The sequence below is a fragment of the Panthera uncia genome (assembly GCF_023721935.1).
Source record: "Panthera uncia isolate 11264 chromosome E2 unlocalized genomic scaffold, Puncia_PCG_1.0 HiC_scaffold_20, whole genome shotgun sequence".
NCBI lineage: Eukaryota > Metazoa > Chordata > Mammalia > Carnivora > Felidae > Panthera > Panthera uncia.
In genome coordinates, this window is record NW_026057589.1 from 5,270,591 (window position 1) to 5,283,885 (window position 13,295).

The following is a 13,295-nucleotide window of genomic DNA, read 5'->3' on the forward strand; positions in this document are numbered from 1 at the left end:
TAGATATAGATATAGATATAGATATAGATATAGATATAGATATAGATATATATCTCCACATTATCTCAAAAGGAAGATCCATAGGATCCAGCCCCCCTTTTTTTTTCTTCTTCCCCTCTCCAATCGGACATCTCACACTCAATCTCAGGTACCAGGATTTCAAAGCCCATTCACTGCTTCCTCTTCTCCATGTTTTGTCCTATGATCCCTTTTAGTGGGCTTGCCAACTGCTTGTTCCACAGAGATAAAGAAATGGCTCTCCAGTTCCTGTCTCTCCTACAATCTTCCACCCTAACGAACACACCATTCTCCACTGAGAAAGTCCTTGAGGCAAAGGTTCTATATTCTCAGAAAAATTTACGCACAGCTCTCCATGGTGTTCAAGCTGCACAGCCCCTGCCATGACTGAAGTCTTGTCTTCCTCTCTGGGCACAGAGCCCATCTCCTCACGTAGGGAATTCACATGCCAATCATTTCCCCGGGTTCCCATTTCCCAAGACTACTTCTATTTTGGGTATAATCTTTCCATTTTGGGGTATACATGAATGAAACTCCTTTGGTACATCTCTTTGAAAAGGCATTTCCCCAACCCTGAACATTACTGAGATGCTACTATGAACCTCTTCCAAATAAGTCAATTACATAAATATGGATTACTGTTCTCATGTTAAAGAACAACTGAAATAACTCAATGGAATATATAAGACTCAGAAATTAGCACCCTCCAGATCTACTCTTGTACTTTTCCCCCTTCACTGGATAACTCCTACTCATTCATCTCTCAGGTTACAAGTTATTATCATGTTCTTTATAAAACCTTCCTTCATCCCTCCCAAACATTACCAGGTAAAAGTATCATCACTTCTGTTGAATTTCTTCATTATTTTAGTTTTAGGTGGGGTTTTTTTGTTTGTTTGTTTTTGTTTTTTCATTAGATAAGTTTGCCTTTCTACTAGCCTCCGAACCCTTTGAGGTCAGGGACTATTTTATGCTAGTCTACCGTTTGCTTAGCTCTTTCCCTAAGCATAGTAGGTGTTTATTCTTGTGTAGATGACCACTTATCTCCTTGTAGTTAATGTCACTCTCTTCTCTGAAAGATGGTTGCATGCTTTATCGTAAATGATAATGGACAATAATTTTTTTAATGTATTGTGGACTTTCTACTCTTGCACTTTTTTGGAGGGATTACACAGAGAATGCAGAGTCTGAGTACTGCTAGAACTCAATTCATCCAACTGGGTTTTGCCATCCCTAAGCTCAAGTGGATAAAATCTCATCTATTCTGAAGACACATCCATTTGTCTCATCAGATATTTACAAAGGCTTCCCCAAAACTAGGCTTAGTACCAGGACCTCGGGACACAGGACATTGGGCCAGTCCAGTGAGGGAGACTGATGAATAAATAAACATGTGTAATGCAAAAAGGCAAGCTCTCATAAAGAGTGGAGAAGGGCACCAGAGTTGGAGACAGGGTGTAGGCAGAGACATGCCTTCCGTTGGAGAATGGGCCAATAAATGATGGCTAATTAGTAGACTATTGTGCAGCTATTAAAAATGGAGTTCCATGGTAAAACATTCAGTGGAAAATGTAAGTGTTCTTAACATGGATGACTATTAATTGAAAAATTAAAAAGTCTGAAAGGCTGTTTATTTTTTTTTAATGTTTAGTTTTGAGAGAGAGAGGACAGAGCATGAGCAAGGGAGGGACAGAGAGAGAGGAAGATACAGAATCCAAAGCAGGCTCCAGGCTCTGAGCTGTCAGCACAGAGCCCGATGTGGGGCTTGAATCCAGGAACAGTGAGATCATGACCTGAGCTGAAGTCAGATGTCCAACCGACCGAGCCACCCAGGCGCCCTAAGAGGCAGGCTTCAGGCTCTGAGCTGTCAGCACATAGCCCGATGTGGGGCTCAAACTCGTGAACCATGAGATCATGACCTGAGCTGAAGTCAGATGCTTAACCGACTGAGCCGCCCAGGTGCCCCTGAAAGGCTGTTTAAACATTGATTTTATGGTTTTTACTGAAGCGCCATGAGTGTTTTCCCACCTAGAAATTTTCTTTTTTGGCCATACCCTACTATTGGAACAGTGGCGAGAGAGACAAATGCTGCCTAGCAGGAGCCTTACCCTGCCCACGAGCACGGGGTCAGGCCCGGTGTACTCCTCGATCACGAAGAACTGGTTCCAGACCCAGCCTCTCTTGGAGCGCTGCAGCACCTGCCCCTCCTTGCCCTTCTCGTGGTGCCCGTGGAACGAGGGTCGCAAGTGGCTCCGTCGCTCGGTGGTGAAGGCCTGGCTGTGGCACAGCACACCCAGGCACACCAGGGCGGCTTGTAAACAGTAGTGCTCCTTCATTTTTGGTTATGTGGTAGGCACAGGAGAATGTGGCTGTCACCCCTTTCACCAACCCTGTGGCGGCCTGGCTGATGGTGGCCTCCCAGAAGTGTCAGGCAGACCTCTCTCGGAATGGAATGTCTCTGCTGGCTGAGCACATCACGGTCAGGGCTGCCCACTTCCCCAGTCGGCTTCTGCGGGCAGAGAGAAAGGTCAGATTAGCTGCGGGCTCCATCCCCAATTCATTTCAATCCCATCCCATAAACGCTGGACCACAGGAGCGCTTTCTTCTGGGTAGTGAGGGGGCAGGCTGAGTAAGAAACAGTCCCTGCTCTCTCTTACAGCTTGTCACATGGCAGGTGGGATAAACACACAAGGAAATCCCTCAAGGTCTTTATGAGGATGAACATGTGTGCTGTGGAATCCAGCTGCCAGGGTCTCGGTGGCAGTTTTACCACCTACAAACCAGCTCCAGGTTTGGGGTAAACCCCAGTTCTTTGAGCTCTGCTTGCTCATTTATGAAATGGGGATGCTAATCGTACTCACTGCAAGGTTGACACAGGGATTAAATGACTAGTGCCTCTAAATCCCTTAGCACAATGTCTGGTACAAAGCAAGCATTCCATATTTATTTATTATTATTTTTGATCACGGTTATGCTAGGGTATGTTTTCATAATTGGGAAACTTGGGGCATTATGGGAGTCCAGGAGAGGAACATCTAATCCATGGGGATTGAGGGTGGAGACAGCAGAGAGTAGAGGCAGTTATGGGAGACTCCTGGAGTGCAGGCTGGCTGTGCTCCACCCTCAAGTGAGTTACTGTGATCAGAACGGAGTGGATGGGTTGGCCATGCAGGAGAAACAGTGTGACCCAAAGCCCAGAGCTCTTCATAAGCACAGCATGTCCCAACGCTGGTCAGCATGACTGTGTGGTGTAAGGAAGGAGAAAGGCAACAATGGAACCTGCCAGAGAAAGGAGGTTGGGGCAGATGCCGAGAAACCACTGATGGTCACTGAAACACTTGCCAATTAAATAATCAATCAAGTTCTCATTGGTGGATCGGTGAATGCTACAGAGTCAATTTAATGAACAAGATTTGCTTTTGTTTGATCAAAGGTCTACCCAAGAAGCTAAAGATCCTTAACCTGGCAGTCTTAAAAATGATACTTTACAAGCTTTTTCCAGCCAGGAGATGCAAAATACAAGAGCATACCCCACTGACTGATCCAAAGGTCTTGTTCCTGGCACTCAGCAATGGCTCGGCTACTCATGAGTAGAAAGATGAGCCTTCCATCCCTCTTGTGGGTTTCTGACCTATAGTTACTCTGGTCCTTAATTCCCGCCTCGGGTTCCTGGACTTCTTCAGTAGACTTAGTCTTGCTGGTGCTGGAAACTTAATTATTCCCTATGCAACTCCCCTTGCTTGTTCCCCTCCCTAGTGCCCTGCATTTTCTTCTGGACAATCAACCTCTTCCCTTGGTGCACCACCCACACTCCAGCTGAAGCCCTAGCTCCCAGAACCAGGCAATCAATCCCCATTACCACACCCCCCACTGAAGGAGGTGAATCACTAAAGATTGTTGGACATGGAGGGTAACACACTGATACTGAAGATGACACTTCATTTCAGCACTGGTGGGTCTAAATGACACTGGTGAGCTTGTTGAGCAGTGTCAAAAAAAAATAATTTAATTCTTAGCTATCCAGTGTGAATGTAGTGGTAGTAGTGGGGAGGGGGGAGGGGAAGAGAACAGAAAGGAAGCATCCTGAATCTTGGCATAGTGGAATGTACCTAGATTTGAAGATCAGATAGACCTGGATTAGAATACCACTTCTATATCTTATAATATAGAAGGCCTTGGGCATTTCATTCAGGCACTCTGAGGCTCTGGAGTGGTCTCGTCTCGACAATGTGGATGACAAGAATTGCTGCACACATACGGGGCTGCATACAGAGCAGGGCACACACCGGGTCTCTTCCTCTCCTCCTAGAGTGCCCACAGGTCTTACTCAGTATAAGGAGGTGTTCTTGCCTTACAGATTGAGATGCCCAGAAAAGGATGGTGAGGTGCTTTCTCTAAGAGACGAATTGAGGAATAAGAGTTACATGGGTATCCGTCTGGTCTTAGTAGTCTAGAAAACAAAGGAATTGGTGGAATTCTAATTTGTTGGAGCAGAACATTGTCCCTTATGATGGTCTTTGACTTTACCAACCCAAGCTTCTCTGCCTCCTTTGTAATATGGGAAAACATATCTAGGTTTTCAGAAGTCCGTCACTGCCCCCAGTACACGGTATGATGTATTCTGTTAGTCTCTTTTCAAGGAATATGGAGTCCAATATTTGTTGTAGACAGACATTTCAGGGTATGCAAAAGGCTGTGTGGAAGAGAGAGAAAGACTGAAAAGGCAGTGTCATCATTTAACAGCTTCATCCTCAGACTTGGGCATATTAATAATACATCAAATGCTGTTTCTTGCAATCCAAACTGACTGTGTGGAAAAAGCACAGATAGGGACCCAGGAGCAGTTAGATCACAAAATGAGTCAATGTGAAGCAATACAAAGATCCTCGGGCTTAAGTCAGGAAGCCAGATATATCGTCAAGGATCTGCCAGTAGCTTGTCATGGGACCTCATCATTCCCGCATTGGTACATTCTCTCTAAAATGAAGCTGTTGGGTGACATTTTCTACAAATGGCTTCCAGTTTCATATTCATGGTTGGAGCTCCAGTGAGAGATTGTTGGGGATTTCTTCTGATTCATACACCATCTCCTTACTAAACTGGATGCATCTTCATGGTTGGCATTATACTTTATACATGATTATAGGTCCAGTGCCTGCACTTTCGAAAACAAACCATTAATAAAAGCTGAATGTATGATTTGAGCCACATACTTCAAGTAAACTTAATACTGCCACCGTAGAATCTTAAGAAGAAGCAACAGAAAAGACCATATGGTGCAACAAGATCCCTGCCCATTTTACACCATGCCAAGTATTAAGTGTTCATTCACATGGTGATAAATTATTCTTGCATACAAACTGTGAAGTATATTTGAAAGAAAGGGTTTAATTAAAGTTCATATTTCCGCACCTCTTTCTTCTGGCTGCCATTTTGCTGTAAAGCACAATTATTTCTGACACCAGAAGTGTTAAAACTAGATGACAACTTTTTTTCCCTTGATAAAAAAAATTCTAGCTAATGAATTTAAGAGTTTCCACATGACCAATAAACAACAAACCCACTATTGAAAAGATGAAATTATCGATTTTCTTTTCTTGGAAAGAATAGCAAAAACAGCTTGCTTTTAAAAGTAACTCATTGACAGGCACCTGGGTGGCTCAGTCGACTTCGGCTCAGGTCATGATCTTGCAGCCCCACGTTGGGCTCTGTGGCAATAGCTCAGAGGCTGGAGCCTGCTTTGGATTCTGTGTCTCCCTCCCTCTCTGCCCCTTCCCCACTCATGCTCTGTCTCTCTCTGTCTCTCAAAAATAACTAAACATTAAAGAAAATAATAAAAGACATAAAAGTAACTCATTGAGGGGCGCCTGGGTGGCTCAGTCAGTTATGTGTCTGACTTCAGCTCAGGTCAGGATCTCATGTTTCATGGGTCTGAGCCCCGCATTGGGCTCTCTACTGTCAGCGCAGAGCCCACATGGGATCCTCTGTCTCCCTCTCTCTCTGCCCCTCCCCCGCTTGTGGATGTGTGTCCTCTCTCTCTAAAATAAATAAATATTTTTTAATTAAAATAAGTAAAAGTAACTCATTAAACCCATTATTTCAAAGTGCTTCTTCAATAAGTAAATGTAATATGTAAAAGTTATTTTAATTATTAGCCTCAGGCATGTATAAGATGAATTTTAAGACATAATTTAAAAAATACATATTCATTTTCAGAATGAAAATTCACTCAGTGAAAGCTTTTTCTAGCTATTGTTCCAAAAACTTTACAAATAGTAATTCAGCCATTTATTTCTACAACAAACTTCTGAATAGGTACTATGAATATTCTTATTATAAAGGATGAGGAAGCTGGGGTTTGGATAAATGAAGCAATTTGTGCGAGGCTACACTTCTGGGAAAGAGCAGAGCTGGGATTTGAACACATGCCATCTGGCTCTGGCGTCCGTGTTCATAACCAGTGAACAATACTAACCCCTGCCATTTGTTTGTGTCTGAATTCATAAAGAACTGATGTGGCTCCTGTAAGCTAGCGGGCACCTGAAGTAAACCAACATTAGAACGTGGTATATACTAATAATATGACTCTGATGAAAATAGTAATAAAAGTTAATATTTGTACCAGATTATTTTCTGGCTAACACTCTTCTAAGTGCTTTCCACGAGTTGAGTCATGAAATTTTCACAATAACCCTACAAAATAGTACTATTGCCAAGTCCTATTTTATAGGTAAGCAGTCTGAGGCATAGCAAGATTTAGCAACTTGCCCATGGTTACAGAACCAGTAAGTAGAGGGACTGGGACACGAACCCTAGGTATTTGGCTCCAAGGTCTGCATCCTTGTCCCCTATAATCCTGTGCTCCATACTGTCCTTCGGAGAAGGACATACATACACATGCAGGTCATACATACACATGCATCCTGATACACACATAATAGTCTTACAACGAGAACAGTTTAAGTTTTGGTGGCACTGGGGGTGACTAAAATACTAAAACCAAACCCAGAAGAGGAAGATAAAACATTTTATAGCAGTGACCAAAGTGAAGACGAACAGGAAGTAATTACATCAGTCCATCAACAACACAGTACAACCAGGTCCTTAACACATTACACAAAACTTAATCGTTGCTTTTTATTTTTAAATGCTCTGTGTCAGAATTTCTAAGTATATACGTTTAAAAAGTGTGTTCAAGGAGATTCATTTTTCTTCTTTAAAGAAACACTTCTAAAATCTAGAAATCTGATTGATATATTCAATGGTAGAGAGTTTTCAGGAATCACACATGAAAATTAATAGGAGGCTGCCCTCCTAAGAAGGTCTTGACATTGGTAATAATCAGGGAAATATATCAGTGTTCTAATTGGTTTTAATAAAGACCCCCAAGGCGATTCTCAAACAATCCTTCCATTAAAGCACTTTTTAGCAGTGTGCCAGGATGTCTAAGCATTGGGGTTCCACTAAAACATATAGGAGGACTTTACTTTATGGTGGGAGCACATTGCTCGGAAGGAAAAAATAAATGTTGTTGAAAGTCACAGGAGTAATAACATGACAGGAAAATGGATTTTCAAAACCACCAGCTCTAAGTGGAAGTCTCGCCCCTCTATCTTGAGAGCAGATAGCCCGTCATAAGCTATTGCGCCTTGAGCATAAAACCCTCTTGCTGTGCCTGCTTTTGTCTCCGTAAAAGAAAATGACATATACGGGTGTTTAAGTATATTTGGACTCCTGCTGGAAATTGTTATCGGGTAGAGAAAGAAAGACGGAAGCGCTTAGCAGAAAGCAAGCAGCTTTGGTTTTTCAGCTTTCTCTTCCCCACAGAGCTGGAAGGATCAGACAGGCTGACCTGTTCTTTTCATTTCCAGGGAGCTAATTTACAGTTAAAGACAGGTTATCATTACATTAAGAATATTATCGAGGCCCTCACCAGAACTCAGAACTCCATTCTGCATGTGCAGTGTCCCCTTGCGGGGGAGCTCCGGGGCTCTGCTCTCCACTTCAACAAACACAGCTTTGTAACCAATCGGGTTCTATTATGCAAATTAATTCAAGCATATTTTATTCCCCGTTCAGATCTCATCACTCAGCACTGAGCTGGTCTCTAGTTTCAAATCACAGCACAGGAATTATGCCATGTCTGTGTAACTCACAGAGAATGGCAAGAGGAAATATCGTAAGAACTGTCGAATCATATTTCTTCTTCCCTGATTTCTACACTTGGAGGCAAGCATAAGCTTAAGATAATAATCACTTCTGCTCAGGCGCAAAACACACAGCAAAGACTGCGAAAGGGTCATTTGCTCCATGCTTTAATACCAAATTCACATGTCAAAGTATGCAGCAAATAGGGCCCCTTATCCATGACCTAATGTTCTCTGGGGCGAGTGGAAATTTTAAAACTGCTGCAATGTTTAATTCTGATCCTCCGCTTCTAGAGAAATAGAGAACCACATGAGTGTCAGCTTTGAAAGTGCAAAGATCGCTTACTGCCTGGTGTTGGGCAGACCTGGGTCCAAATCCTGGTTGCATCACTTATGGGCCCCATAAAATTAGATAATGATAGTAGGGATTATCCTTGACCAGGTGCTTGATTTTTCTAGTGCTGGGCAAGATACTCAGGGCTTGGTACAGACCATTTAATTGTATATTTACCACAACTTGTATGTAAGTATCACCCAAATTTTACCCATAAGGAAAGTCAGGCTCAGAGGGGTTGAGTAAACCCTCAATCACTAGCAAGGCCGCAATTGAAATTCAAGTTTACGTGAGAGCAAAACCCATGCTTTGACTTTACCTGACTCCCAAACTCTGGGAGTCCCTGTTCCTCATCTTAGTATAACGAGACTGCCTGATGCATCTTCAAGGATCATCTTAGCTCCAAAATTGTATTTGATATTGAAAATAATCTGTTACATATGAATTTCATTTATTTTTAAAGTATGTACAATCAGCCTTTGTATTTTCAGGCTTTCATGGCCACAAAGAATCATCGGAATCCAGCTTAAGTTCCCAGACCCCAAACATGTAGAATCATTCTGTGATTATTTACTTTTATCTCTTCAAATAATTAAGTAAACTTCCATTAATAAGATGATTAAATACACTGTGTGCAATGAAGGACTTATTATTTGTGTTCTACTCAATCCTTAAGACAGTCTTTTTCTCACTGTGATATTTTAAAATGTTAATCATTAAGATGAATAAAATATATCAACACATACACGAAGTCATGTCAGCTGTGACATCTCAGACTGTGAATAAACACTGTATATGAATGTGTGGAAAGAGAAAGATCTTATTTTAATTTTTTTTTTTTTTTGCATGAGCTAAAATACCTGAGGGAAAATTAGGGCAAAAATGGCAATGATAAACAGATGCTCAACATAATGTAACTTCATTTGTGGTATCAAAGGCCTGTATGTAAATTTCCCTTTTGTCTCAGAGCAGTAAATATCTATAAAGCTTTCTTATTTGTCAGTTCCTTCATTCAGCAGTAACGTGTCACAGTGCCAGGCCTGGGTTGGACATGAGGGATCCGTAGACTGCTTGTGTGTCTCTGATCTGTAGACAGTACCCGAACAACAGTGAGACAGTCGTCTAAGGAGATGGATAATGGTGTAATGGGATCAGTGCAAACAGGACTTGTGTTCACAAGCACCAAGGAATTGGGAAGCACATGTCTGCTGATGATCATTCCATCATTACTGTCCACTCCATATCATTCCAGTCTTCTAGTGCTTATCCATTCTAGCTTCTTCCAAGTAAACACCTATCTCTACAGCCTCTAACATCTGAAGTCTCCATGCCCATCTGGAGTCATGGCTGATTGAAATGCTTCTAGTTTGGTGATAACCGACCAGTGAGTGGTCTTAAATTGACCACTGATTGTTTTAACCTGTGTAATCTGGCTCAAAAGGACAAGCTGGGTGAATCAGATTCACTTGGGAACTTGAATGAAAGAAAACAGGAACCACGTTTCAGTTAGTAAGAGAATAAAACAGGAAGGTGATGGGCTGCTGGGGGCGAGGGCGGCGGGGCAGATGGACTAGCCTTTGTCTGTGGCCAAAGTTTTGGTGAAATCAAAGTTATGAGAAAGCCAGTTAGTAACCAAATAGAAACAAACATGGTCTCTGGTCCCCACACCATGTAAATGACACAAGCATGGCCCCGTTCTCGGAAAATCTAGCAATTAAGGACTGCTGCTGTCCTTAACAAAAAGTTAGGTGGTTCTTCTGATAAAGGGTGAAGTACTGTAGCTGTGGAGATAATCTGTTCCTACATAGAAATGCCTTCTTCATTTCTGAATATCCAAGAAACAGTGGGGCCAGAGGGAGACCTTTACAACAAAAGTCAAGACAATTGTGTTCTGGCAAAGGTTCTGCCGCTGAAAAATTGTGTAACCTTACCAAAAAAAATTCTTCTTCATCTGAGACTAAGTTTCTCTTTTCCATAAAATAGGAGGCTGGCAATAGCCTATAAAGGTCTTCCATGCCTACTGGGACCTGTGAGTCTGTGCTGTGCTGAGACACAGCAACCTTCCCTGGATGGAGGTTTCACCTCTTTTAGAAAGTCTGGCTCCTAGCTGGCAGGACTGCTTCATGCACATCCGCAGGAGGCTGCACTTACATCAGATAAAAGCAGTGGCATCCTCTGGGACTAGGCAGTGCAGACCCCTGTTAATGTGACTGGCTCTGAGTTCCAGCATTAGGAATCAAAACTTCTCCTGATGGGCAATGGGAATCCATTAAAAACTCCGATCCAGAGATTGATGGAATCCAAGCTGTCAGAGGTATATGGAAGAAACTGACAATGAGAACCGGGAGTTCTGACACAGTTGTTAAGAGCAGGGGTTCAGGAGTCAGATGGGGTTAGAGGGCTAGAGCTCAAGAGTTACTGCTTGTTCACTGGTGTATGATCCAGCCTCCATGAGTCACCACGCCGCCATTTTGAAAATGTGAAAACACAACGATGGATCCCAGTGGGAGAGTTAAAATGAAAGGAGCGAATCTTGTATGAACTTGACATAGCGTGGCCCAGTGCAGGTGATCAAGAGGATAAATTAGGGGGCGCCTGGGTGGCTCAGTTGGTTGAGCGTCCGACTTCGGCTCAGGTCACGATCTCACACTCCATGAGTTCAAGCCCCGCATCAGGCTCTGTGCTGACAGCTCAGAGCCTGGAGCCTGCTTCAGATTCTGTGTCTCCCTCTCTCTCTGACCCTCCCCCATTCATGCTCTGTCTCTCTCTGTCTCAAAAATAAATAAACATTAAAAAAAAAAAAAGAGGATACATTAGGAGTTTTGTTCCTTCAAGAACTCCTAAATATGTAATTTACGACATGGATACAGTGATGTGACATACAATATACATACAACATGCAAGAAGGTGCAAGTCCTACAGAAGGCTCTAAGAGGCTGTCCATTAAGGGGAGATAAACAAAATAATACTTGTAACAGGAATTGTTAAATGTAATGATACAAATAAGTGAGAGAAATGAGATAAAGAAGACCAGTGTTGTCCAATAGAAATATAATATGAATCACATGTATAATTTTAAATGTTCTATATGCTACTTTTTAAATGTTTATCTCTTTTGAGAGATTGAGAGAAAGGCAGTACGAGCAGGAGAGGGGCAGAAAGAGAGGGAGAGAAAGAATACCAAGCAGGCTCCACACTGTCAGGACACAGTCCAGCCTGGGGCTTGAAGAACATGACCTGAGCCGAAATCAAGAGTTGGATACTTAACCAACTGAGTCACCCAGGTGTCCCTAGATGCTACATTTTAAAAGTTAAAAAAAAAAAAATGGGTTCATTAATTTTAACACTGTACTTTATTTAATCCAGTATTCCCCAAATGGTATCATTTCAATACATAAGAAATAGATGATTTATTGAGATATTTTGTACACACCACCCCTGTTTTTTTTGTGGGGTTTTTTTTTTGTTTGTTTGTTTATTTGTTTGTTTTTTTGGTCCTAAGTCTTTAAAACCCAGTATGTATTTTAAACTTATGGCATGTCTCTATTTGGGGTAGCCACATTTTCAAGAACTCAACAGCCTTATGTGGACAGCACAGTAGAGGATTCTAGTATATCTGGAGAGAGAAGGACATGTGGTCAACAGAGACTTCCTGGATTTATTGCAGTGGTTCAGGTGAGAAGTAACAAGGCTCCAGATTGGAAATATCAGCCTGGTTAGAGGAAAGGGTACCTTTCTAGAAACATGCTCATGTGGAGGGCCTTAGGAATTGGGCAAACTGAGAAGGCCAGAGGCTGAGGCTATAGTGGAGGTGCTGCTCCTGTCCTCACTAGGGGAGGGGCCAGTTTGGGGAAAAAGAGCATACATTCCATTTTAAATGTGTTAAACTTATGAAGCCTAGGGACTGATGTTTACATGGGAAGTTTCCGAGTAGTGAGGTTTCCCAGTTCTTCCAAGGGTGGGTATTACAATGTTACCATTTGTTTCCAGTGTGGGCATTCTGCTGTATTGTTCAATGCTAGAATCTCAGAGCTGGAGGAAACCTCCCTTAGACCTCCACTCTTAGTCTTCCTTCCGTGGAAAATAGGAAAAGGGAGATACAGAAATACCAGGCAACTTGTGCAAAAAACAAAACAAAACAACAACAACAAAAACAAACTGAACAAAATCTAAAGTCCTCACTGTGGAGGAAAACCAAAAGGGAAAGCATGGAGTGGAAGATAATTTATTCAGCATCTACCTTCCCCTCTTGCCTCCCCCAAACCCAGCTTAAAAGCATCCTCCCATGCAAACTACTACTTGGAAGCAAACAGTCTGCATTCTGTAAGGGTAAAGACGTTCATAAATAAGGACCCAGAAGATCTCTTCAAGGACTGTCAGTGGAGAACAGGAAGAGGGAAAACAGTGTGCATATTATCGCTGGAATCTGCAGGGAAACACTTTCCACAAAGACTGGTTTTGGGGTTTTTTGTTTTGTTTTGTTTTGTTTTGTTTTGTTTTGTTTTTTTGAGTATAAACAGTAAGAGGAGGAATTATCCCAAGGTGGTCTTAATAACTGACAAGGGCTTGATGTGGGTTTTTTTGGAAATAATTACTAAAACAAGGGGAGAGAGTGCCTCAAATCACCACTGCCTAGAGTCTTCAGAATTCTGCAACATCCAGCCTGTGACCCCAATCCACTGTGGTCCACACGCATGGGTCCAGCGTAATCAGCCTCGGAACAGAAGTGCACAATGCAGAATGTTAAGCTGCTTCCAATTATCAGAAGCTTGATTCTTACCAGAGTGCGGGTGGGC

At 42.4% G+C, this 13,295-nt stretch overlaps 1 protein-coding gene across 4 annotated transcripts in view; it reads right to left on the reverse strand.

Annotated features, from left to right (window-relative positions):
- Nucleotides 1-13,295, reverse strand: part of CDH11 (cadherin 11) — a 153,890-nt gene that overhangs the window by 47,708 nt on the left and 92,887 nt on the right. For all 4 annotated transcript variants that reach the window (XR_007455956.1, XM_049622783.1, XM_049622784.1 and 1 more), the window contains one exon: nucleotides 2,127-2,527. Coding sequence is in view for 3 of the 4 variants with exons in the window: in XM_049622783.1 (XP_049478740.1) it covers nucleotides 2,127-2,354 (228 nt within the window). In the remaining variant the exon portion in view is untranslated. The remainder of the gene's footprint in view (nucleotides 1-2,126; nucleotides 2,528-13,295) is intronic.